At 37.6% G+C, this 27,188-nt stretch overlaps 3 protein-coding genes across 7 annotated transcripts in view; 1 reads left to right on the top strand and 2 right to left on the bottom strand.

Annotated features, from left to right (window-relative positions):
* Positions 1–557: 557 nt before the first annotated feature.
* Positions 558–2,882, bottom strand: LOC135757872 (thiol S-methyltransferase TMT1A-like). Of its 2 annotated transcripts, none has more exons than XM_065272623.2 (3): positions 2,410–2,882; positions 1,869–1,954; positions 558–1,341 (listed from the first exon to the last, which is right to left on the bottom strand). In XM_065272623.2, exons 1-3 carry the CDS (start codon positions 2,827–2,829, stop codon positions 1,194–1,196), a joined length of 654 nt encoding a protein of 217 aa, XP_065128695.1. In that variant the 5' UTR covers positions 2,830–2,882; the 3' UTR covers positions 558–1,193. The 2 variants fall into 2 exon arrangements, with proteins under 2 accessions (XP_065128695.1, XP_065128694.1); XM_065272622.2 differs by having other exon boundaries at positions 563–1,341; positions 2,335–2,882.
* A 3,716-nt stretch (positions 2,883–6,598) lies between these two features.
* Positions 6,599–9,187, bottom strand: LOC135746264 (thiol S-methyltransferase TMT1A-like). Its single transcript, XM_065264883.2, has 3 exons — positions 8,628–9,187; positions 8,126–8,211; positions 6,599–6,881 (listed from the first exon to the last, which is right to left on the bottom strand). Exons 1-3 carry the CDS (start codon positions 9,120–9,122, stop codon positions 6,734–6,736), a joined length of 729 nt encoding a protein of 242 aa, XP_065120955.2. The 5' UTR covers positions 9,123–9,187; the 3' UTR covers positions 6,599–6,733.
* A 1,693-nt stretch (positions 9,188–10,880) lies between these two features.
* scn8ab (sodium channel, voltage gated, type VIII, alpha subunit b) overlaps positions 10,881–27,188 on the top strand; it is a 61,693-nt gene continuing 45,385 nt past the window's right edge. For 2 of the 4 annotated variants that reach the window (XM_065272727.2, XM_065272729.2), the window contains exons 1-6: positions 10,881–11,015; positions 15,080–15,417; positions 21,501–21,618; positions 21,924–22,014; positions 23,244–23,372; positions 25,638–25,729. In XM_065272727.2, coding sequence (XP_065128799.1) covers positions 15,136–15,417; positions 21,501–21,618; positions 21,924–22,014; positions 23,244–23,372; positions 25,638–25,729 — 712 coding nt within the window. In that variant the 5' untranslated portion in view covers positions 10,881–11,015; positions 15,080–15,135. Of the gene's footprint in view, positions 11,016–15,079; positions 15,418–21,500; positions 21,619–21,923; positions 22,015–23,243; positions 23,373–25,637; positions 25,730–25,972; positions 26,065–27,188 lie in introns of all 4 variants that reach the window. The other 2 variants (XM_065272726.2, XM_065272728.2) reach the window with 1 other exon arrangement.

A 27,188-nucleotide genomic window follows, 5' to 3' on the forward strand; every position in this document is an offset into this window, starting at 1 on the left:
CCTATGCTTAGTTAATTGCTCACAAGATGGCACCTCGTCTTAGGCTTATCTACACATTTAGGCATAAATAATTATTTGTTAACGTCAGCAAACGACCCATATATATGTTCTTAATTTATGACTGTCTACATGACAAATACTGTTAAAGTGCACTTGAAAGAATGAACGAAAACATGTAAATCCGGACAGAGTGCGCCATCTTGTGCAGAGACGCGGGAATTCATTCGTCTCGAGCCTCACCTATGACCTCACACTGCGTCCCAATTTGCATACTATCCATCCTACACAGGCTAATATTTAATGTAAATTGCCTTGGAGTACTTTATAGACAACTGTGTTAGATCAAGACTCTAGGGCAGACAAAATATTTAGGAACCAACCCCGGACACCAGATCCCGCCAGAAAATAAAAATTACTCAGCGGAGCTGTTACTAAAATTAGCGTTTAACAGTCTACTCTCAGTCAAGAGGTTGATCGATTACGCCAGAGAAGAGCACAAACAGAGCATGAGACGAAGTTTAATGATGGTAAATGGGAGTTTATTAAATCAATCTCAGTTGCATACAGTATGTCTCAATGTTCAAACTTCGTCTTAGCAGAAAATTTGGAATTAATAAGACACATAACATATAGAAATATATTGAATGAATAAATAAATATATCGATATTATATTGTTAAAAATGATCAAATAATGAAATTGATAATAATAAAAATATATATTGAATAATCAAATAAACAATCATATGGATAACTAATGATTATGTGAATAAATTATTAAAAATAAACTAAAAAACACAATGATAAAAACATTCTGCACGTGAGGATCCATCAAATGTGATGTCTACAAAGGGCACAAACAAGAAAAAAACATAAATATTCCCATGGCTTTTGTTTTAACGTTAATTAATTTTATTGTTTTACTGTTGTGGTTCTTACAATTTATGTAAGTTGCTTATGGCATTTTTTTTTTCCCGGAGGCATTGCAAATACGTTGCTGAGTCACTCCTTGAAAGGGACTTTGCACCTATCTAAATGTTTAAACAAGATAAAGGTATAAAAAGACACATAACACAGTCTTGGTATTAACTGTGTAACTCTTTGATACAAAATTATATTTCTAAAACAAAACAAGAAAACATTGGATTATTTTAACAATCCTAGTTAATGAATATACACTTGAGATTCATTTTCATTATTTTACAGCATAACCAACAATGTGAGGTCTGATCATGAAAAACAGAGGAGGATGAATGTGGCGTAGCTGCAGGTCTGAAAAGCCAGCTTCCTCAAGATCCTTCCAAATGGCACGAGTTGTCTCACAAAAATACCCCATATAGTACCTAACAAACATAAATTTAATTATAAAGATATAGCGCTTTTAATTTCAGTACACAGACTCTGCATTATTATTAACATGTGTTATCTCTAAAAGATAGTTCTGCATTCTCTCTCTGCCTTTGTTTAGTTATTAGTTATTCATTTATCAGCATCCATCTCAAACTTCAATATTGTGTACGTGATTAGCATCAAAAATATCTTATGAAATTTAGGACGAAACCCTTTTTCCAGCTTGGTCCTGTATATTTGAATATATATATGTATGTATGTATGTATGTATGTATGTATGTATATGTATATGTATGTATGTATATATGTAGATCCAACTTCATGTCTAATATCTTGTCAGGCTCTAAATTGACCAAAACTTGACACTGTACATTTCTAAAATCCACAGTGAGCTTGATTCAGGAAAATCGGAACAGTGTCCCAATCTACCTGAATTCTACAGAAAGCACCTTAATTTTATGTAAGGGTTAATGTAAGGGTGATCTTGTAAATAGGGTTATTATATGTATTTCCATATTACCATAAAGGCTGTAGAACATGTTGTAAAAAGTAAATCCAGCTTGAGGGGTCAGATACCACATGCTCCATAAAGAAAAATGCTCCACCCTGAAGAAGATAAAAAATAACACTCTGTGAAGCACGTATACATCTTTGACTCAATTGTATGTGGTTTAAGTATAGGTTTTCCTTAATGTTTCAGTATTTAAAGCACTTTAAACCAGTAATACTTTGCATAATGACATGTGTTTTTAATGGGATTACATTTATCAAATCAAATACAAAGATGTAATTGCGGTCAGCTACAGTTATGTAATAACTGACAAGTCTTTGAAAAGGGGAGTCAATGAAAAGTCAATGAATGTCAGTTTTTGATAAGGGGAGGGAGCTGTCACACAACTGTGTTTTCATGTTTTGGTGTTATTAATAGAAATACACCAGATTACTGGACTGGACACATGTTGATTTACTGTCTGTGATCAACTTACGGGCCTGAGAACTCTTTTCGTCTCCTCCAGAACCTTGTGAACATCCTTAACTGAGCACAGAACCAGTGTGCTTACCACAACATCCACCGAGTTGTCCTCCACCCCTTGTAGATTCTCGCCTGAAGCGACAACGAAGCTGTCATACACGAGGTGGTCGTTCTTCGCCATACTTTTCTCCAGATAGCTTCGGAAATGTGGGTTCGGGTCGGTGCATGTAAGTTTGCAGCCAGTCGGGTAGTACCCAAAGTTCGCCCCGGATCCACAGCCCACCTCCAAGATCCGCAGAGGACCGTTCGTTGGGTAAAATTTGGACAAGCTTCGAAATAATTCCCTTTTCTTGTCGTTCATTTTATCATTGTACGCATCCGCACATTTAGACATGACATAAGGAAACACGCGTTTGTAGAAAGACAAAAGTCCGACCGTCTCTGCTACGTGAAGCGGTAAGGTAATCATTTTAATGAAGAAAGCGCAGGCGTGCATGAAAAACGTCATTTTTTAACAACAAACAGCTGCAACACTGACAGTTGCTAGTGATGTGACTGCCGAAGCTTGTATAAAAAAACGAAACATCTCACAGTGACCGGAGCTTGATCGTTTTGCCATAACCACGTGATCAGTGACGTCCGAAGCTTAGTTTTCGCTCTCAAGTTTTCGCTTCGTAATCTGGTTCAAAAGTAGCGCGCCGCGTACCCCGCAGTTTTTGAGTGTCATGCACTTCGGTAGATTTTGAGTGAACTATAGAGGGTGAGCTCTTTTGAGAGCCAAGAAAAGAGGCCGTTCAGAAGCCTGGCAGCATTTTCAGGTTGTATCAACAAATAAAGTAAGCTAATTGTTGGTATATTATTATTATTAATTTTTTAATGTATTTTTATTATTATTCAATGTAAATATGACTGGTTCTAAAACAGTTTTTTTCATACTTGAGACAATATACATTTAAGTTCATTTTTAAATGAAACTATATTTTGAACAATTAGTAAAATTTAAGTTTCTTTAATGTAAAAATGAGTTGTTCTAAAACTGTACAATTATTTACTTAATACTTATCTAATGTGTGGATTGCATGTTTGTTAGAAGTAAGTGTGTGTGGTATTCCTGGGTTTACAAGCACAGGTTGGGCAGCTAGTCCAACTTAGTTTTTACTGACTCCTATTTCTCTCCATCAAAGTGAATGATTTCCAGGTGGAAGTCAGTTCTGGTTTTGACAAAAAAGTCACACCATGTCATTCCTGTGATTCCTCTTAAGTGTCCTCCTGGGTTTAAAGGGACATTCCACTTTTGTGGAAATAAGCTAATTTTCCAGCCCCCTAGACTTAAAAATGTATTCTTATCCGTTTTGGAAAACTGATCTCCGGGTCTGGTGCTAGCACTTTTAGCATAGCTTAACGGCCACGTTAATGACGTTTGTAAGAAACCAAACCCAGTGGTGTAGTCTAGATTTTTGTAGTGAGTATACTGTGATTTTTCCCTCTCACCCTTATGCTCACTCGTCCTAGCGCGACACCTCATAAGCACCACCACACTCACAGATGCATACAGTAAAGATATTCATGTAACTTAGAGCATTCTGAAAGTGTACTCATAAACACATAAACTGAATGTGTTCTCAACATGTCAGTTTATTATAAGAAAAAAAGACTTTAGAGCCAATGGGTTTACAGCTTGGGAAACTGGACTGATTTTTAGACTGGTTTAGTGTTAATCAACATCTAACTCAGGAACAAAAGTTACTTAACTGTTAATTAAAATTAAATAAACTGTTTACAATCTTCAATCCGTGGCAAACACATGCATTGAAGGAGAAAAAAATATTCACTGTTTCAATAGATATTATCTGACAACTATATGTTTTTAATTAATACACATTTAAGATGACCATGAATTAACTATAATTTGCATAGTCATTGATATTAAAGCTTATTTTTTGCATATAATATAAGCATTGTCTAAAAATTAAAATAGGCTTATACTTAATTATTATTACAAGACCATCCTGTAGCCTAAAATTTGCAAGTCTAAACTGAACATCAACGCAGACATGAATTTCCTCACAGAAGTTTAAGATCATATACATCTTGTCAAGATGATCTTGAACGTAGATATATAAATGAACACAGAGAAGGAAAGTTTAACACTGTGAAGCACAAGCAAACATGCAGAGGAACTGAAGGCAGCTAAAAACCATCAGGATATTATCACGGGCTTATTTTATTGCATTTGGAGCCTTACCTCCAGATAAAGTAATAAACTGGACTGAAGATTTAAATGTTGTACTCACATGTGCGTTGTAAGCTCTATGGATTTTATGTTGCAGCACTGCTTCACTCGTTCACTTCTCAGTGTCGCGTGAGCAGCTACACTGCAGGTTCGACTTCATTTGGCGCTAAGCAGACCTCTTGGTGATGTCAAAGTACCGCGAGAGCGATTCAAAGCAGATTTCTCCATGTGATAACTGGAGTCGCTCTCGCGGTGCTTTGCTGTCACTCGCCTGTGGCGCCACACCAGTCTGCTCCCCAGTTACTTTCGCGTCACTATAGTAATTTGATTTCATAGAAATTCATACGCCGATCGGATCGCGCAGTTCGGCAGGAAGTATATAGCCTAATATGTATTTCAACCCGCTAAAGTGGCAAGTGTAGCATGCTAATGATCAGTGCTTCACATCTATATTATGACTAAAAGTTTAAAAATATGTCACAAAACCATGCTGTTACGCATCCTCGCGCTATTTTTAGTGGGTATACGGAAATCCTTGACCATTTCTAGTGGGTATACGGCGTATACCTGCGTATCACGTAGACTACACCACTGACCAAACCGTTTGAAAATTGAGCAAGTTATGTTCATTTAAAAGTACCTGCACCATTGAAACTCAATGCTACGAGTGAGCAAGCTGCCTGTGGTAAGATGGCCGCCAGGTGATGACATTAAAGACTCTGCTGTTACACATCTAGCCTTTATACATATCTATGGTAAAGACAAATGCCCTGTCCCAAATGGCACACTCCGGACTTGTGGTCCTCCTCAGAGTCCACACTTTGATGACATCATGTAGTGCCCACTATAGGGACCCTTGATGCAAGTCCACGTGGGTGAACCAGAGTCGTATTTTGGGACAGACTCGACCTTCACACCAAAAATACGAAGAGAAGATACCGGTCAGTGTGAACTCCTCCCTGCCATCGTCTGATTGGTCTGATTACTCTTTTGCAAGGACTTCCGGGTTGGGTAGAGAGCACGAAGCCTGCTGCAGTGCGGGCTTCGAAGAAGACCGCATCAAGGGGGCGCTGATGAGCACACTTCGAAGCGTAAAAATTACAGATGGGAGACCCTACGGACCCCTAGACTAAGCAAGCACGCACAATTTACGGCCAAGAGACCAAAAGTCCACATGAAGTGGCCATTTGGGACAGCGCCTACACCGCATACACAACTCTCATGTGCTACTTCTGGGTTTCTTTCCACAAGAGCCTCGTTTCGATTTCACGATAGCTGTTGCGTGAAATCAGCATATACTCACTTTTTCCTCACAATCCATACAAAATGATGTAAGAGAACAACTTAAAATTCTGCTGCCTTTCTAAACAGACATCAAAACACAGTAACACTCACTTAACCGATATCAAACTGCAGTATCGCCGTCCACCTGCAGAGGGCGTGGACAGGCTTTCCAACAAATAATGAATGACGAAATGCTTAAAATACTCAAAGATGAGTTGTATTCTGTTGTTTGTATCTCTTAAGGATCACAGCGTCTTCCAGGACACAGTCGTCACTTCCGTTTAGCGTTTGCATGTCAGCATACTCTTTCGCTCTGCACTCAAAAGTAAGTACTTTTGCCAACACAAAAACAGTATATATTATTAGGGCATAGTGTAAGTAGGCAAATGGTAAGCTGTGTCCCAAATAACATACTATGCAATATGCACTTAAACTTTGCATCCACTCAACCGTCTCTAGTGTATGAATTTTGGAAAAGTGTCTATTTTAGAATATGTCTACTAAAGGCACAAAAAAGAAAAAAACATTTAAATCTTCCTATGGCTTTTGTTTTAATGTTAATTATTCATTAATTATTGTTTTACTGTTGTTGTTCTGTACTTGTTCTTACAATTTATGAAAGTTGCTTATGGCATTTTTTTTTTTAAATCCTGGAGTCATTGCAAATACGCTGCTGAGTCACGTGACTCCTTGAAAGAAACTTTGCACCTATCTAAATGTGTAAACAGTATACAGGTATAACAAAACACATAACACAGTCTTGGTATTAACTGTTTTACTCTTTGATACAAAATTATATTTCTAAAACAAAACAATAAAACATTGGATTAATTAAACAATCCTAGATAATGAATATACACTTGAGAAGTTTCCCTTTTGTCAAAATCCACATTCATTATTTTATGGCATAACCAACAATGTGAGGTCTGACCAAGAAAAACAGAGGAGGATGAATGTGGCGTAGCTGCAGGTCTGAAAAGCCAGCTGCCTCAAGATCCTTCCAAGTGGCACGAGTTGTCTCACAACCATCCCCAAAATAGTACCTAACAAACATAGATTTAAATATAAAGATATAGCGCTTTTAATTTCAGTACACACACTCTGCATTATTATTAACATGTGTTATCTCTAAAAGATAGTTCTGCATTCTCTCTGTTAAGTATTTCTTATTCCTTTATTAGTTAGTTATTCCTTTCTTATCAGCATGCATCTCAAACTTCAATACTGTATAAGTGATAAGCATCAAAAATAGCTTATGAAATATAGAACGAACACTCTTTTTCCAGCTTGGTCCTGTATTTTTGAATAATTTGTACACACTGTAAAAGTGAAAGATGGATTAAATTAAAATGACTTAAATTGTAAACTAAAAAGTGATTTTTTTTCACTTGAAGTAAAATAGCTTAATTTTTTTAGGTGTTACCAATTTAAGTAATTTTAAAAGTTTTTCACCTTAATTTTTCTCACTTTAAGTGTAAAATTTCACTGGACAAAACTTATTTAATTCTTTTAAATTCCAATGTACACTCTAAAAACAAACAGTGCTATATAGCACCAAAAGTGGTTATTTGCTCGTAATCATAGAAGAACCGTTTTTAGTGACATTTAGCAACAGTAAAGCACCTGTGTATAACCATATGGGGGCCATATAGCACCACTATAGCACCAAATATGGTTCTACATGGCACTATGTGGTTCTACACAGGTGCTTCACAGGTGTTTCACCGGTTCTATATGGCACTAAAAACGGTTCTTCTATCATTACGAGCAAAGAACCACTTTTGGTGCTATATAGCACCATTTTTTTTACCGTGAGATGGACACTGCATTATTTGATAGAAAACTTCATCAAATACAACAACCCAAAAACAAAAAGCTAAACATGTCACATATCTTTGGAAAGCTGAAATTCTTGTGATTCGAATAATGCAAACTGTTTTAAGATACAATCAGTACAGTGGGTACAATTTGTGTCCTTTTAGCCCTTTTAGGACTGCTAAGGGTCTTACAAATTGAAGTAATTTGTTTAAGAAGATCCAACTTTCACTTTTTACAGTGCAGATATAGCTTTTCACCAACCAATGTTATAAAGTCTAACATCAGGCTCTAAATTTACCAAAACTTGACACGGTACATTTCTGATATCCACAGTAGGGTTGATTCAGGAAAATTGGAACAGTGTCCCAATCTACTGGAAAATCCCCTACAGAAAGCACCTTATTTTTATGTAAGGGTTAATGTAAGGGTGATCTTATAAATAGGTTTATTATAGGTATTTCCATATTACCATAAAGGCTGTAGAACATGCTGAAAAAAGTAAATCCAGCTTGAGGGGTCAGATACCACATGCTCCATAAAGAAAAATGCTCCACCCTGAAGAAGATAAAAAATAACACTCTGTGAAGAACGTATACATCTTTGACTCAATTGTATGTGGTTTAAGTATAGGTTTTCCTTAGTGTTTCAGTATTTAAAGCACTTTAAACCAGTAATACTTTGCATAATGACATGTGTTTCTAATGGGATTACATGTATCAAATCAAATATGTACTTTGTAAGATGTCAGCTATATCTGTTGCGTTATCTATCTGTGCTTAAGAGCATTGACAGTTATATAATAATATGCGTTGGACTGACTGTCAAAAAATGAAATGTCAGTGAATGTCAGTTTTTAATAAGGGCAGGGAGTTGTAACACAACTGTGTTTTCATGTTTTGATGTTATTAATAGAAATACACCAGATTACTGGCCCTGGACACATGTTGATTTACTGTCTGTGATCAACTTACGGGCCTGAGAACTCTTTTCGTCTCATCCAGAACCTTGTGAACATCCTTAACTGAGCACAGAACCAGTGTGCTCACCACAACATCCACCGAGTTGTCCTCCACTCCTTGTAGATTCTCGCCTGAAGCGACAACGAAGCTGTCATACACGAGGTGGTCGTTCTTCGCCATACTTTTCTCCAGATAGCTTCGGAAATGTGGGTTCGGGTCGATGCATGTAAGTTTGCAGCCAGTCGGGTAGTACTCAAAGTTCGCCCCGGATCCACAGCCCACCTCCAAGATCCGCAGAGGCCCGTTCGTTGGGTAAAATTTTGACAAGTTTCGAAATAATTCCCTTTTCTTGTCGTTCATTTTGTCATTGTACGAAGCCGCACATTTAGACACGATAAAAGGAAACACGCGTTTGTAGAAAGACAAAAGTCCGACCGTTTCTGCTACGTGAAGCGGTAAGGTAATAATTTTAACGAAGAAAGCGCAGGCGTGCATGAAAAACGTCATTTTTTAACAACAAACCTGCAGCACTGACAGCTTCTTCTCATAAACGAAAGGGGAGTTGCTACGAATACCATGTGACTACCATGCCTACATCTGAGTGCATACAATTTGGACAATATGCCTACAGGTGGCGTCCGTGTATAAAGAATCATTGCCCGGTCCAATTTCCCCATTACAGTTTATCCTATGTGGTGACTTTAAGCGAATGCTTCTGTCTGTCTAACTATCAGCCTGTCTTAAAAAAGGCACTAATTCCTAAAGTCCTCCATGGTCACTAAAGCTTACTTAATAGGATAAGGTTTACAGTAATATCTTAAGAAGCTCTGAGCTCCTGTATTACTTGCAAACCTATCTAGAACCTACAAATCTTTACACCTTGAGCAAAATAATAATATTGCGCTCTGGTAATTTCAATTATATCGGGCCCGGCATGCAAGATCATGTTAAGACGTCACTGCCCCATTTGGATCAAATTCAAAGTGGAACTTCAGCACCAAGGACAGTGCCCAAACACAGCGGCTTGTGGCACATTGCACAGCAAAGCTTCATCCACTTGATGCTCATCAGTGAAGACTACAAAAGATGCTCAGGTGGCCCAGAAGGAGGAGTTGGCAGTAGGGTAAAAGTCTAAGGCTTATTGCACTGTCTAACAGGATTAGATCACCTACCATTTGTTTCATCTCAACCAGCCACCCCACGTGAATCAACCCGACAAGTACATACAATGACCAAGCCATTCTGACCACTTTACTCAAAACAACAAATATTTCATTGAAACTTGAACTAATTTTCTAACCATTTTATTTTATTATTTTTGGCCCCAGTTCCTCAATATGCTTTCAATATCACTGGTAATTCTGTGTTTGACCTCAAAATTTAAAATGTTTAAAAAATTTTTTGTTGAAAACATTTCAAATAAGGCAAAACCCCAAGAAAGTTTACGTGTAACATGTTTGTATGTTGAAACGATTACAGTTGATCAGAGGTCATTTGAAATGAAATGAATGTGTGCTGAAGTAGAAATATTGAAATTTCACAGTGTGTTACACCTTGGAATAAAGCTGGGTTTTTCAACCCATGATGACTAGTTAAAATATGGACGAATTCTCAGTTGGTAGTTATTGGGTTTGTCAATATTTTACCCTTTTTATGGGTTGAAACAATCTAGCATTTTACTCTAAAACCTGCTGGATATGTTCAACCAAAAGTTGGGTAAATTAATTTACCTTGAAAATGTCCATATTTTACAAAACTATGGGATGGCACAACCCAGCATTATGGATAGGTTTGTCTATATTTTACCCAAACATGGGTTAAAACAACCTGACAATATTTTGTTTAAGTGTAGCCTATAGGATTATGTAGAATGAAAAAACTACAAATAAAATATTAGCATCTGAAGAACTTTTTACATATTAAAATTTGCATAACTACAGCTATTCATTGTTACATGGTCAGCTAATTTTGGAACTGATTAAATTAAATATTTTTTTATTCCACCTATAGTAGAATTAATCAATTAATTGGTCATTAATTAACAGTCCAAATTTAATTGTTAGATTTAAATCTGAGACAATTTGAAGACAATTTATTTCTAAAAGTTTAAAGATTAGGTATTTTTGTGTGGTCAATTAAGCTAACATTGTGATTGATATTCCCTTTCAGCGCCGTTTTGCTTACGTTGCAGCGTTCCCTCGGTCAGTACGGAAGTCGGAAGTAGGGTACTTGCAGACGCTCCCTAACAATTTGCTGAGAGTCATCAATTATGCAGGCTAGCCGTACGCACTGGGAAGGAAGATAGCGGCAACAATATGGCGACATCCGCAGTTTCTCCTGGGTCTTTTAAGCATCCTTAGTCACGCAGTATCTACATGGATCGCCCTTAATGCGGAAAAAGTAAGTAGACTTTATCTTGTCTACAGCGCCAGCGTTTTATTTTTGTCAGGTGTTTATAACCCATTCTGAGCGTGCCTCGTACCTGGACTCATCTGCCGCAGAGCGGTCTCTCTCGCTCAGCATCTTTTCTGCTCGCAGATGTGGATAGACTTGCTGCAGAAAATGCACGAAAAGACCAATTTATACGCCTAACAGTTACAATGCTGGCCAAATGAATCGTATGCAAAGTCTGACTGAGGTAAATGAGGGTGTTGGCCTGGCGCCGAAAACATAACATGAGAGTGTCTGTATCGAAATGTAGAATATACGCATAGGATGGGACAGGCAAGTGGACCTCCGCAAACTTTATTGTATTGATTTCTTTACCTCGCGAAAACACAGACTGACGCATGACGGTATAGTAAGCATTCAGATGAAATTTGTGACAGTGCGTTGCAACGTAACATGTCAAAATCACTAATGTGGCAGTTTTATGTCCCCTTGCGCCTGCATTCCCCCTCCCTTCGAGTCACCCTCGCCATACTTATTTGGGCTGGACTCCCTAGAATGGGTGCGTTTACGTTTTCGTCGTTATAACGGGATTTGCCGTTCTCCTTTGCTCGTAAATGATGTGTCTCACCGTGTGCGGTGTTGCGGGTTAAACCAGAGGGAGGACGGTAAGCCTGTACGGGTGTGGTGCTGAAGCGGACAGGAGTCCCAAATGTTACCAAGTGTTCAAATAAAAATCATATTAAACCTTGCAGAATAGAAGCTCTCTATTGAAAAGCATTACAGGCACGGCTATCTGAGTCGTCGGTGAGGTTGAGATTTTGGAGTAATGACTTATATTTCACAGGTTGATTCGCTGGCTCGTGCCTTCACACGAGCTCAGCTCCACTGCAGTATTTCAGTAGAGAGCGTGGGGCCCACGCGTGAACATACAGATGTCATAATTATCACAAACAAACTTGGATACTGATCGGTATCCAGAGTTTTTAGTGCATTAGATGCACAAGCTTGTAAGAAACTAAAGTGTTAAAAATACGTAAGAATTGGATTCATATAGGGAATCAATAGAAAGCAAACCAGATAAGTGTGATTATAGAATCACAAAATATTTTTAAATTGCATTTATAAATACGTTTATTACCTGTCTGTCTGTTACTGGACAGAACATACATTGGAAATTGCAAATAAATGACAAATTTGCAGTTAAACGTGAAAGCCTGCTCTGCTTTTATTTGTTTTGGTTTAAAAGAGATGGTTATTAAAGCAATTTTATGGCCTTTCTACTGCACACGGGACAGGCTGAGGGGAGGGTCCTCGTGACAGTTCAACCCCCCCCCCCCCCCCAATGTACAGCGACCGAACATTAGTAGCCTACCAGTAGGCATACATTCACTATCATTTAAAGACACAGAATCAAATACGAGAAAGATATAACAGTCAGGATATTTGATGGTTTGTTGAGGCAGCTTCTGGATTTTTTATCACCTAGACTAGAGGACACGCGTCTGCTCGCGCCAAGCGGTACTGAAAAGAACAGCGCTACTGAGGAGTCAAGTAACGGACGGCAGTGTCTCAACGCCAGTGGACTTTTACCGGTTATTAGACACTTCCTAAAACAAACGACATATTTTTCCTGGCAAAAACGGGAATATGTATGAATCTTCACGACGGAACTGGGATTTACATTTGAACGGGCATGAGAGTGAGCAATGACTTTGCTTTTCAGGCATGTAAGTAGCATACCTGTCTACTGGCATCGATCATTTACCACAGAATGTTATCCGATAGATTTTTGTTTTACTTTGCTAATGCTCAACCTTTCATCGAGGCAGTTGAAAATAACAAAAATGTACATTTAAAAGTCATTTCCATAATATTTGATAGGAAACCATAAGCGTTTTAAGGTCATTGTGGATATGATTATCAGGGCCTGTCTCTCTGACACAGCGTGTCGTTTATGTATCACCTTGAGGTGAGGCGTTTCCACTGTAGCTCTGAAAGGAGGCTTTTGGGATGGTCAAAACCCTCGTGTAACTAAAAAAGGCACGTCATACTGTTTATTTTCTGTTTCATTCCCACAAACAGTTCATCTTTGATAAGGAAATTTCATTTTCGTTTTAGCTGATGCCTCTGTATTTAAACGGCCAAGCAGTCGCCTTACATATTATGTCACGTGGTCGTGAGCACTTTACTATTGATCTGGCCCGTGCTGACTTAACTGAATCAGTTTTTTGGTTATAAATAATTAACACACGTTGTCATTAAGGATATAGAGAACAGGGATTCAGCGTTGGACATCATAAAAAAATCCAGAATTTGCTTATGCTTAAGAAGACAACAGATTTGTCATATAACACTTAGTTGACATGTGATTGGGATGATGCACTTATCAGAAAAGAACATGAGGGAAAGATTGTGTGCTTTTTCGAAATGTCTTTGGACATTATGCCCATATGCTTTAAAAAAAAATGCTTCCCTGAAAAGGATCAATTGTGTATCAAGTTTGGTCACTAAAGAGTGTAAATGTGGGACAGGCTTGCAGGATGACATTCTGGAAAAGTAATAGCCCAGTTTCGATAAGCCTATAGGGTTGGAACTAAGTCTGCGACACACACCTGAAAGACTGAAGAGTTTGAGCAAGCAGTACTGATGTCATTCAGGGTTTTTATGCACCACGTCATAAATCATTTTAAATCAGATTGTACTTCATGGACAAAGCCAAAGTTGCTGAAAGCTTAGTGAAAAAATATCATCTTAATGATATGCTAAGAAAAGAGTGCCGGTGTAAAAACTTCTGATTTTTTTGAAGTAAAGAGTTTGTTTGATGATGTTTTCATGGCAGCTGTATGTGGGCCCAAGTTTAGACTTTCTGTGTTCTTTTTCTTTTCCAAACATAATTGACATAAGGGCACAGTATATTGTTTGTTTTCTGTATTCACTGCCCAAAGTTGTTTTTAATGAGATGGCATAACACGTTATATCTTTGCAGTTTGTACCAAAGAGTGTGTAGTTTTCTTCCATATTATTCAGAAGGAAACAGGATTTCACACGCACGAACACACACATTCTGGTTTCCATGTTTTGTGGGGACATTTCATAGATGTAATGCATTTTATACCATACAAACTGTATATTCTATTCCCCTTACCTGCCCCATTCCCTAACCCCAACCATCACAGAAACCCTTCTGCTACTTCACATTTTCAAGAAACATCATTCTGTTTGATTTATAAGCTTGTTTCTTCACAAGGTCACAAAAATACTGGTATTCCTACCTTTGTGTGGACAATTGGTCCCCACAACGTGATAATTATCAGGTACACAAATGCACATCATGGCTTTTACATGTGAATGTGCTCATATAAGATATGAAATCAAGTGAAACTACATGTATAACTTGGCACCAAAGTTGGTGTTTTTAAAATGGTTTATAATGTTTATGGTCTAAACCAGCTAATGAAAAAATAAGTCTGGCTTTAAATGGGACATTTCTGTAATAAATGATCCACAAACTGGATCAACTATGGAGATTTTAGTATGTTTAGTGCAATTACATATATCTGTTTATCTGTAAAATGACTTCATTGAATATGCTTGACCACATTGTGGACTGCTAGTTGCTAGAATGTTAGTTAGATAATCCAGGTCATCTTCGAGGGTTGATAGGGCAGTAATACATTTATGACCTTTCCCACTAATGTACGCTCTCTCTTTCTCCCTCTTACTCAGGCACACACGTACAGGTTGAGCCTTTAGTGCTGCAGCGCATTTGGTATTATTCTGCTTGGTCATCTACTTCTTAATGGATGTAATGAATGTGTGTGTGTGTAAGAGTAAGAAAACAACAAGAGAGAGAACTGCAAAAGAGGATGACGAATAACAGGGCCCACTAAAATATCAACTAACAACACACGCTAACATAAAAAATCAAGAACAATTTTATGTTTGTTGTGTTCGTAAGTCTTTTTTTTAGTAATTTGTGAACTTTACAAAATTATAACATCTGTTCTTTTTCTTTTGTCATTGTTCCCTATGTACATCTGTCTGGGTGCCTGCCTCTCCCCTCCTCTTACTAGAGCTGGCTGTCCTGAATGGCTTCTAAATAAAGAGGACTCTGCTGCAGGATGACAATATGGCCGCGCAGCTGCTCGCACCTCCAGGCCCCGATAGCTTCAAAAAATTCACCCCGGAGTCGTTGGCCAACATCGAAAAGCGAATTGCTGAGGAGAAAAAGAAGAAGCCTGTTAAGCCAAGATCTGACAGCAGTCACCGTGACGACGATGACGACAACAAACCTAAGCCCAACACCGACTTGGAAGCGGGGAAGGGCGTTCCCTTCATTTATGGGGATGTCCCTTCGAAAATGTTGGCCGTGCCCCTGGAGGACATTGACCCCTACTATATGAACAAGAAAGTGAGTCCCGTATCATCCCTGGTAAAACTCATCCTCCATTGGATGGGTGGAATATGGTCTCTAGGGTGTTCCAAACGCTTCGCTCTCCAGCTTCTGGGAGAACCAGAGAACAGGGAGTGGTGGAAAGGTTTGGGGATGTGCAGAGAGAGTTATATCTGCTTGTTAAGTCATGTTGACGTAAGGAATACTGTTTCCGGGTCCAAGCCTCCATTCATTTCAATAGAGGATATTGTTTAAACAGCCTATATGCGCACTATTTATTCATATTACACATTTAAGAAAATTTTATAAACTTTCAGTATACACAGCAGTCTCCAGGCTCACAGAAATACTGACAGGAATATATTAATAATCCGTAAAAATCCACGTCCATGAGTCCATGTCTGGTCATCTCAGATTTTGTTATGGAGATAATAATTAGGATCTGGTGTTTTTGGCAGTTTTGCATTATGATGCGATTTTATATTAGCGTGATTTTCTTGTTATTTCCCTATGATATTTGAGATCGGTTGGACCCGGAAGTGCTGCGTGACGTCAGACTTAACAAGCGGATTGGCTGGTGGGAATTCTAGATAGGTGGAATAGTTATTCGGTAATTCAGAAGTCATTCAGAAGTCATAGATTTGGTTAGTAACAGAGTTTTTTCCACCTATGGGCTTTTATTTGCTGAGTTTTTCCTATTATAACATCTTCAGCATTAGATGTTTTATGTGTTGGAAGTCGTCAAAATTGAGTTTGCGCTGCAAAGTTTGATAGTTAACAGCTAATGCTATAGTTTTTAATGTGAAATTACAAAAAAAAATGTATTTTTGTACGTGCGTGCGTGCCTGCGTGACCAAATAATTCACAATATTTTCCTATTCATTGCGGTTATGCTTCTTTGTGTGTACTTGAATGTTTAAATCATTCTTAATTATTATCAAGTGACAGCGAAAGTTTAGATGATGTGCTTTGGAGCTTTGTTCTAGTGTGTATACGCTTGTGCTTTTTTAATGGTACTGTAACAGCAAAAACGTACCCTGTCACTCTCTGTATCTCTATCTTTTCTGTTTCTGTACTTGCTTCTGAAATGACCTTCAACCTCAATGTAGTGTGTGTGTGTGTGTGTGTGTGCATGAGTAAAGGAGCCGCATCAGCATGTCCTTGGTACTCACTAGTGGTGTGTGTTACATAACTGGACAGAGTGTAGCATGTTTCATATGATAAGGGGAAATGAGAAAAGCAGAGGAAACATGTTTTTCGTACCTTGCCTTTGTCATCCCTCATCCCTGGAATGACCGTTTCCATATATTTCACATCATCTTTTTGTGTTGTCTCTCTACTGTGCGAGGGGGCAATAACTGCATAAGCTTACAGTAGTGCTCTTGCATCGTGGAAAGGAGTTAAAGTGAATAAAAGAGATGAAAGGGAGGAGGAAGTGAAGAAGTGCATAGTTGCAGTTCTGCTGGTCCCTTGAGTAGTGGGGTGAAAGAGCCATTCAGAATGTCATGGGCGTATAAACCTGCAGAAAGCCCTTATGCCACTTGACTTTGCATGTGTATGTTTGTGAGATATGGGATGTGTCCGAGATGCCCATTCAGTTATTATGTGAAATATGTATAGCTCAGTGGTGGAGCATTGCTTTACCCAAAAGGTTATGGGTTCGAACCCAGAGAACACACATAGTAATAAAAATGTGTGTGTTGTAATGCAATGTAAGTCGCTTTGGATAAAAGCGTCTGCCAAATGCATAAATGTAAAATTTAAATGCAGCTTTCTGTTTGCCCCAGGTGGGTGTGTGACGTCTAGAGAATGCAGTTGAAGTTGAACACTGCAAAAAATGATTTTCAAGAAAAAAAATGTCTTATTTTCAGGACAAATATCTAAAAATTCTTAAATCAAGACGTATTTTATTGATGAGCAGAATGACCTAAGAAAAAAAGTCTAGTTTTTAGACCAAAAATATCAAATTTAAGTAATTTTGTGCATAAAACAAGCAAAAAAATCTGCCAATGGGGTAAGCAAAGAAATCTTGAAATTCTTCTTAAACACTTAATTCTAGAAAAATTCAAGTAAAAATAGATTTTTTTTGCTTGTTTTATTCACAAAATCACTTAAATTTTTATATTTATGGTCTAAAAACTAGACTTATTTTCTTTGGTTGTTTTTCATCAAGAAAAAGCATTTTTATTTAAGAATTTTTAGATATTTTTACTGAAAACAAGACAAAAATACAAGAATTCTTTTCTTGAAAATCATTTTTTGCAGTGAACACTGCAAAAAATTGCTTTCTTACTTAGTATTTTTGTCTTGTTTTCAGTAGAAATATAAAAAAATTCTTAAATCAAGATGTATTTTCTTGATGAGCAAATGACCTTAGAATTTTTTTTTAGACAAAACATATCAAATTTAAGTGAAATTTGTGCTTAAAACAAGTAAAAAAAATCTGCCAATGGAATAAGACATTTTTGCTGAATTTTTCTTGTATTAAGTAAATTCAAGAAAAAAAATCTTATTCCATTGGCAGATTGTTTTGCTTGTTTTAAGCACAAATTCGCTTAAATTTGATACGTTTTGCCTAAAAACGAGACTTATTTTCTTATGTCATGCTCATCAAGAAAATACATCTTGATTTAAGAATGTTTTGATACTTCTACTGAAAACAAGACAACAATACTAAGTAAGAAAGTCATTTTTTACTGTGAAGTTGCTTTTGTCTATATCTGTTATCAGTTTTTTTGATCCTTCCCGTCATTTCTTATATGTGACACTGCCTATGAAACCCAGCTTTTTGTGTTTTCTACATAAAATCCTCTCACATAATGTAAAGAACATTCTGTGAAAATATAACCTTGATATCTTTAATATTGACCGTGTAAGACTGTCAAAGATTGAAATCAATGTGAAATCAGTGAGTGAAATTAAACTTTGATGCTCCCATCTTAAAATAAGACGATGGGACTTTAGTCTGGGTTTCACAGGGAGAGTCACATATTCCTATATGCAGTGTTGGGGCAAGTTACTTTTAAAAGTAATGCATTACAATATTAAGTTACTCCCAAAAAAGTAACTTATTGTGTTACTTAGTTACTTTTCATGAAAAGTAATCCTTACGTTACTTTTTAGATACTTTGCGTTACTTTTTCTTGGCTGAGGCTTGATCTCTTTTATGCTGCGTTTACACCAGACGCGGCAAGCGCGAGTGATTTACATGTTAAGTCAATGCAAAGAGGCGATTAGGCATCCTGCAGGGTGGTTCACGCGGTAAGTGTGGCGCGAATTGAGCGTTGCCACTGGTGAACGTGTGAGTTGAAAAAACATGAACTTCGGCGGATTCTCGCGCCACATTAACCAATCAGGACCTTGCTGTAGTAATGACGTGATTACAGTAAGCGAGCGGAGTGGCGGAGTCTCAGGGGAGTCGCAGAAGCCCTTCTCATGATGCGAATTTCCGCGGAAATGTCTTAAATGACTATAATTTCACGTGCAGCTTTCACGTGCGAATGAAGCGAGTGAACTGAAATGTTCTAGCGTCCAACTATGCGTGAATAGCGCGTTTTTGCTGCATCTACCGCGGCTGGTGGGAATGCACCATTAGGCCTTGCAGGTGTTTTTTATTACTGAAAAGTTCTGCATTCAGAAAATGCATATTTCGTCACAAAAATGTTGAGCTCTGGCCTGCCATATCAGTTTTTGACTCAAAATGTTCCCTCAAAGGTGTGTATGCATAGAATGCATAATGTGACTATGTTTAGTTTAATTCAGTACATATTTTTTATCCAATTAATTAAACTAAAAGTAACTTGCAAATGTAAAAAGTTATGCATTACTTTACTCATTACTTCAGAAAAGTAATATTATTACGTAATGCACGTTACTTGTAATGCGTTACCCCCAACACTGCCTGTATGTACCTTACCTTTAGTTATTTTCTGTATTGTCTTTTGCATACTTGAGTACTTTTTATAATGAACGAGCTTTTTGTTTGTTGTGTATTTACATATTGATATGACTGGATAGACACAGTAAATGTACAGTATATGTACAGACAGATAGATAGATAGATGTGAATAAATGTGGAGAAGTGTCAGATAGCATTTAGAATGGGTGTTCATTTGAGGCCTTACAGTAAGTGCATTGAATGACGTAGAGTAGATCGGATGTACTCGGAGTTAAGTGCAACAGTGATGCTATATCCAATTTTACCACTACTGAACCCCCCCTCCTCCTCCCCCGCAGCTCTTGTCCACATCTTCATGTCTCTCTGGCTCTCCTCTCTGTAGATGATGAAATTTTCAGTAGCTTTGCGGCATATCACTTACGCTTTCAGACTGGAATGTATGCATGTGCAAGTGTGATATTAGTTCTGGATGTATCTGTAACATGTTTTGTACAACCTCATTTCACTACCGTGCATCCACATGACCTCCTGTGAAAGTGAGATTTTTCATATAGTCATGACTTTCTGAAGTTAACCCATTAGACATTTGTCTGAATTGAGGTCTGGAGCCACAAGGATGAAGGGTCAAGGTCATTTTTGAAACTATATGATATGCTACGAACATGCACTTCTTTATTTTGTAATGTGTTCCTGGATTGTAAGATGCTTGTTAGACATCATGCTCTTGTCACAGGTAATCTCATGATTGTCATAGTTGCTTTGGATTGAAGTGTCTGCCGAATGCATACATAGAATATTAAGACTTGGCGAAGAACAGAAAGATCTGCTGGATATTTAGGACAGTGAGCAGAAGAGAAAGAGCCGCAGCTACGTCCTTAGCAAGCAGTGCAGTGTGGGAGCTCCCGCCAGTGGAGGAAGCCCACAGTCTGTCGCAGTGTGTGTGTGCATGTGTGTGTGAGCGAGAGAGAGACTCAGGGGAAACCAGTGCTCGGTATTCGGTAACACATGGAGTCTTCTGGGCTGTTCACAGCTTTTGTTAGTGTGACAGCCTTTTGCTGTCTGTGCCCCGAAACGACAGCTGTCTTCAGATCAGAGGACACAGTGTTTTCTGACTGACATACGCTGCTTTTCATTTATGATTTTGTTAAGCACGTTACAGTACTTGACTTGAAATGATAACAGCGGATGCACAGACAGACGAGGAGGTGGAAAACAGATAGATGTAGATGTATTTTGAGGTTAGGGTGCTTATTATGTCCTCCTTCAGACAGCTGTCTATTTTTAATCTAATTAGATTTCAGGAAGATGTTCATCTGCGTGTCTCGCTGGTGTTTCCTTGAGTGGGTGAATTCGCTGCTTAAAACACACACACACACATAGACTCTGCTGTGTATGTGTTTGTTTAATGATGAGGACTGAAATTTTGTTTGTCTCTTACATTGCATGCCATCATTGGAGCTGTGCAGGGCTTTTGACCCACCTTTATCACACCCCCCCCCACACACACACAATCTGGAGTCAGCACTTCTGCATCTGACGGATCGCAGTGTTAGCGGTTAGCATTAGCGTCTGAGTTCCTGTAAGAGCTCTATCTCTTTGCCAGAGCTTACTGCGGTTGTCTTAGCTTGGTTCACATAAATAATTTCCTCGCTGGGTTTGAATCATAAGGCTTGATTAAGAAAACGGCCCCTTGACCTCAGTGTAACATACTGTACGTGTTGTGAATCGTGTACCCCTTTATTTTACACATGTGTTAAGCACGAAGTATGTATGTGTGTATATTTAAAAATGTGTTTTTTTTATTTTGCAAGGTTTTGTTTAATGTGGGTGCAAAGCTCAAGTAAAGTACATTTATTATTGCTATTTCTCAAATGTGAACCCGTCTGAAAACCCAGCTAAAGTCATTTGAGTGTTTTCTACTTAAAATCATCAAGAACATTTTGTGAAAATATAATTTTTGATATATATTTAATATTAACTGAGAAAGGGCATGCCAAATATTGAAATTCAAGTTAAATCAGTAGGTGAAATCAAACTTTGATGCTTCTAATCTAATCATTCGATTATGAGACTTAATCCTGGATTTAACAGCCGGGGTCACATATGGTTATATAATATTTTTCTTTTTCTTATTAATGAAAGACTCAACTGAAGACTGATATGTTTGGCTAAAGTCTCTTTCTCTCTTTCTTTTTTTCCTCAGACCTTTATAGTGCTTAACAAAGGGAAAACAATCTTCCGTTTCAGTGCCACGCCCTCATTATATATCATTAGCCCTTTTAACCTATTCAGGCGAATAGCAATTAAAATTTTGATACACTCATATCCTTTTCAATGCTTTAGACATTGCTAGATGTTTTTGTTAAAACTTCTTTCTGATTTGTGCTTTGTTTATCTGTCCATGACATTTCAGTTCATGATAAGCAATAGTATGTAAAGAGTAGTATGAAATAGATACCAGCTATTCTGTTTCACTTTTTAAGATATTAAATTATATTATTGTTCTTCATTTTCAGCTAGATCATGATGTTGCATTATTTTTATATCTAATTGTTTATAACATGCTATTATGCAAGAGATTACCTTGCAGGGTGAACATTTTCAGAATTTCCTTAACAACTTCTTACAGTTTTCAGCATGATCATCATGTGTACAATTTTGACAAATTGCGTGTTCATGACATTAAGCAATCCTCCAGAATGGTCCAAACAAGTAGAGTAAGTTTTCTATTCTATTCTTTACAATTATTTTATTCCATTCTATTTATGTTATGTATGATATAAAAGTACAGAGATTATATAATAATCAGGCAAATACAAGCAGAAAGTCAGAAAAGGTCAAAATAAATCCAAGTTTAATTTAGGCAAGTATCAGGACACAATGGCTGCGTTTACACTTAGCATTTACTGTACATGTGACCCATGTCTGGATATTATCCACATGCAATCGTAAATGCGCTTGTGATCGGAATGTTATCCGATCTGTGTGTTCTTGTGCAGAGGTGGTTGAGGACGCATTGTAATTGGATTTCATTGTGATTTGATTTTGTACTCAATCCAGCCATCGTATCTGCATTCACAGGTCAGCATCAAACAAAACCTTGCCCGCTATCATTATTCTCTTGCTTTCTCCAAAGGCTGTCTAGAAAACGAGATTGCATATACTGTTAGTGGAAAGTTTATTTTTATTATACACCTAAAACTTGCACATCCATTTATTCTTTGTAAAGGATACAAAATGTTCTCACCACATCTGACAGCAATTTTGGACGCATATGTTTACTTTAGAGATGCACTGATATAACGGCCAAAAAAAATCCGTATCAGTCGATAAAAGCAATAGTTTAGAAACGGCCGATAGTCATGGCCGATATATATCCTGTCAATCAAAAGAGAAAAGAAAAAATGCAATGAATTGGAGCTCGGCTCTGAATAATTGGTATCAGTGATTTTTTTATATATAGTTGCATCTCTCGTTTATATTATATACCATTTTGATTGCAGTCTCCTCATTTTACGAGATTTGTAAAATCTTCTGTGATTGAAAATCCACCACTTCTGGTTGGCTTTGCATCCCAGGCCATTTTCCACTGCAGACTTATTAAAATATTGTGTGTTAAACAGAGATTTTAGATCAGATATCCAGATACAGAAGCCACTTGATGTTGATAAGTGTAAATCTGCAGTGTCCGAATGGTTTATGATCCAATCTTCCCAATCAGATCACAGTGATCGCATGTTAATTGGTGTAAACGCAGCCAATGTTGTCAAGATGAGAGTATGAGTTTGCTAGAAATTGGTTGTAGATAAAAGGAGATCCATAAACAGAAAAGTCGAGAGTACATGTAGCAAAGATAAAAGTCAAACTGTTCAGGGGAAGATGGGCTCTGAAAGTAAATTTTTTAATTGCACACTTGACTTGCACTCATTTTCTCTCATTCTATCAGATACACCTTCACTGGGATCTACACATTCGAGTCACTCACAAAGATTGTGGCTCGAGGTTTCTGTATAGACGACTTCACCTTCCTCAGAGACCCGTGGAACTGGCTGGATTTCATGGTCATCTCTATGGCGTAAGTATAAACCTACTGTCTTTTAAGTGTTAAAGGACCTTTCAAATGATACTGTCTTTGCATACATTAATTAAAGATGTGTAGCATGAACGTACAGGGGAGTTTAGATCAGCTTCAAGGGCAGTGTTTACAATTAAAGCAAAATATGTCTTAGTAGTTAATCTGTTTGAGTTTGGCATTCTTAAGGGACACATTTGCACAATATCTTAGTAGAGGTCTGTGAACCTCAAAATTCAAAGATTAATCAGCACCATCTACATAGGATAGACTTTGAACCCTAATATCAAGCCTGCACAGAGAAATGTGTGTGAGGCTTTTTCTGCATGATGTCTTTACAGGTCGTGATTGGGAGTTGAGATATCTCAACGATATCTGTTCTTGTTCCTTTTTACTATAACTGTTTTCCTCTCTTTCTTTACCTTTAATTCATCTGCAAATCAATTTTTACATTACCTATACATACTGTATTTATACTTTTTTTTTTTAAGGTGAAGTAATAACTATTTTACCCCAGATTCCGTTTTGTACATTTACAGGAGGTATACAAAATACATAATACACTGTTGTACCTTTTTGGGTACATAACTGTATTTTAAGGACCTGCTGTGTACCTTTTAAAGTTACATTGTACCCCTTACATTTAAAATCGGTCCTTACACTCTAAAAACAAACTGTGCTAAATAGCACTAAAAGTGGTTCTTGGCTCGTATTCATAGAGGAACCATTTTTAGAGCTATATAGCACCCATGAAGAACCATACAGGGGTCATATAGCACCACGTATGGTTCTACATAGCACAATATGGTTCTACACCGGTGCTACACAGGTACTTCATCGGTGCTATATGGTACTTAAAATGGTTTCTCTATGATTACGAGCCAAGAACCACTTTTAGTGCTATTTTGCAACCTTTGAGGGTACTACCCCAGTGCCAGTTTTTTTTTTTTTGACTGTATGCAGACCCAACAAATCAAAACGCTGCTCTCTGACACTTGTGTAAAAATCCAAGATGAAGTGTTAGGAGAAACTGTATGAAGTCATTATTTTTGCATCTCTATTTGATCCAAAGTTCCCCTTTCATATTTTAAAAGCAACCTTTCTCTAAAAAGTTAAACTATTATATGAACAATCTATGTGAGAAATATCTAGGAAATGGCCTGCATAAGTTATAGACAATTAATGGACCTAAACCATCATTGTCCTTGAAAATGGCAAATCTGGAGGGTGTGTTTTGTTTATTTTCCAAAACTAGGAAATCTATGTGAGTTGAACATATTGCAAATGTGTTAAGGGTCTTTTTGCAGTAATATTGTTCATATATCATTACTTTTAATAATAAATATATGTTTCAGTTTACAATTTAAAGGGACACTCCACTTTTTTTGAAAATAGACTAATTTTCAAGCTCCCCTAGAGTTAAACATTTGACTTTTACTGTTTTGGAATCCATTCAGCCGATCTCCGGGTCTGGCGGTACCACATTTAGCATAGCTTAGCGCAATCCATTGAATCTGATTAGACCATTAGCATCGCACTTAAAAAGGATCAAAGAGTTTTGATATTTTTCAAACTATTTAAAACATGACTCTTCTGTAGTTACATTGTGTACTAAGACCGACGGAAAATTAAAAGTTTTGATTTTCTAGGCCGATATGTTTTTTTTAATATGGGTCAAGGTAATGGGCAATGAGATAAGTATGATCAAATATTCTTTGTGTAAAGTTATCAATCTTCTAATGTATATTATAACTACGTAAACCTCATATCTTTCGCGTAATATGTTCAAGAATACCAGAAGGGGACCGTTCACCTGTCACAAATCAACCCTTAGGACTGCCTTGTCCCATAGGCTTCAATTATAAGCCCTCTCAGAAATAACTATCAACACTATCAACTATCAACCCTATGACGGTACCCTTTAAAAAGTCCTTATATGTATCATTTAGGTATATGTACTTGTGAGGTACCAATGTGTACCTTTGAGATACTAATATGCACTTTTTAGGTACAAATGTGTACCTGCATAAGAGTCTGTGTGTTTTATAACAGAGCCCGTTTATCGAGCATAACCTGTTTTGAACCAACAACCTTCCATACTTGCAATTTATTTAGAGATAATATTTTCTTATTTCTAAGGGATAAGCCCCTTCTTCCGTCCCTGCTCTTCCATCCTCCGTCTCTTCTTATCTGTTTCTCATCTTTTCATCTCATCTCTCTGTCTCTCTCTCTCTTTTTCTGGTAATTTTGTTGCGATCCATTCTACAGGTATATTACAGAGTTTGTAAACCTAGGCAATGTGTCAGCTCTGCGCACATTCAGGGTGCTGAGGGCTTTGAAAACTGTTGCCGTGATCCCAGGTAAGTCCAGCATCCATCAGGGCCAACAGAGGGCGCCGTTCGTTGTCTCTCTATTCATGCTCCTGTCTTTTCCTTCCTCCTCAGTTCGTTTCTTTCTTCTCCCGTTAGACGGGCTTTTGCGTGACGTCTTCCTCCCAGTTCAGTGGTGGTGCTGTTGGCAGTGTTGTGTTGTACGTGCTGTGGTGCTGTGCGTGTGTGTTGTGTCACGGTGTTTGTTCTGTGTGTGATCCTCCCTTGTTGCAGATATGTTACAGAGTTTGTGGACCTCGGGAATGTATCAGCCCTGAGAACCTTCAGGGTTCTACGAGCTCTCAAAACTATTTCTGTCATACCAGGTGAGAACGCGTTTAAACACGAAGGCTGAGCTGCTTCCCATGCCGATGCAAACTATTATGACCAGTATTACTACTACTGTTTTTGTTTTTCTTAGTTTTTAAAAAATTCTTGGCTTGCTGTATTTTTTCAAGAGGATGCTGCGGGAAGAATACTTTTATGTTATGTACTATTTATTTTCAAATATCCAAACAATCAAAAATGGTAGCGATACATTTTTGATAGGCTTTGCAGTCTGCAGTCAAACACTGATGTCAAATCAAATGCCTCTCTTAGTAGAATATGAAGGAAAGGTTTATTTATAATACTTGATGGAAGCATTGAGATCTGTGTGAGACCTGGATTTTCAGATGGTGCTTGAGGGAATGGCTGAGATGGTACCACCCTAGTCATAGGCCCTAATGGACAAAAAAAACATAATTTTAGGGTAAATTGGTCAAGTGTTTGAAACAACAGCTGGATTATTGCTGGTCTGAGATGGCATAACAGGGCTCCACCAGCTAGTCATCCATATAAACCAGTTTACCAAAGTAATTACCTCCTTTTCCATTCTCATGCTAAGCAGATTTACAGTACAGTGTTCTGGTACAGCACACGATAAACAGAGAATGCAGATCTTATGATATCCAACTTACATTAAAAACAAAAATTATGTTAAACATGAAAATTCAAGTTTGCTTCTCTCCAGCTGTTCTTTATTCACAGATCAGTTTAACACAGCATTGGACAGATGTGATGTCTTTGTTGTGTTGGGTTTTAGTTTAGTAACATTGCTCAAGGCGTACAGTAGCAACATATATGTGCATTTCATACAGTTCAAGCTGTCATGTATCACAATCTGTTTGATGATGACCATCTCATCAGGTTTTCTTTAAAAGAAGTGTTGTGAAGTATCACAGAGCAAGAGTTTGTGAATAGCGCATTCACTGAGACTGCCAAGCCTAGTTTGATACATTTCTGCTGCATGATGCTTTCGGGGACTCCTGCTTTTTCAGTTTGTCTTTCTTTTATTCCTTTTATATATATTTCCTTTTTTAAACAAGTGGCTTTCTTCGAAAATCTGCATCCTTTACACACACATAGGTATATTTTTCAGTTTTTGTAAAAAAACGCTATTTTGAAGAAC

The sequence above is a fragment of the Paramisgurnus dabryanus genome, chromosome 7, assembly GCF_030506205.2.
Source record: "Paramisgurnus dabryanus chromosome 7, PD_genome_1.1, whole genome shotgun sequence".
In the NCBI taxonomy this organism is placed as follows: Eukaryota; Metazoa; Chordata; class Actinopteri; order Cypriniformes; family Cobitidae; genus Paramisgurnus; species Paramisgurnus dabryanus.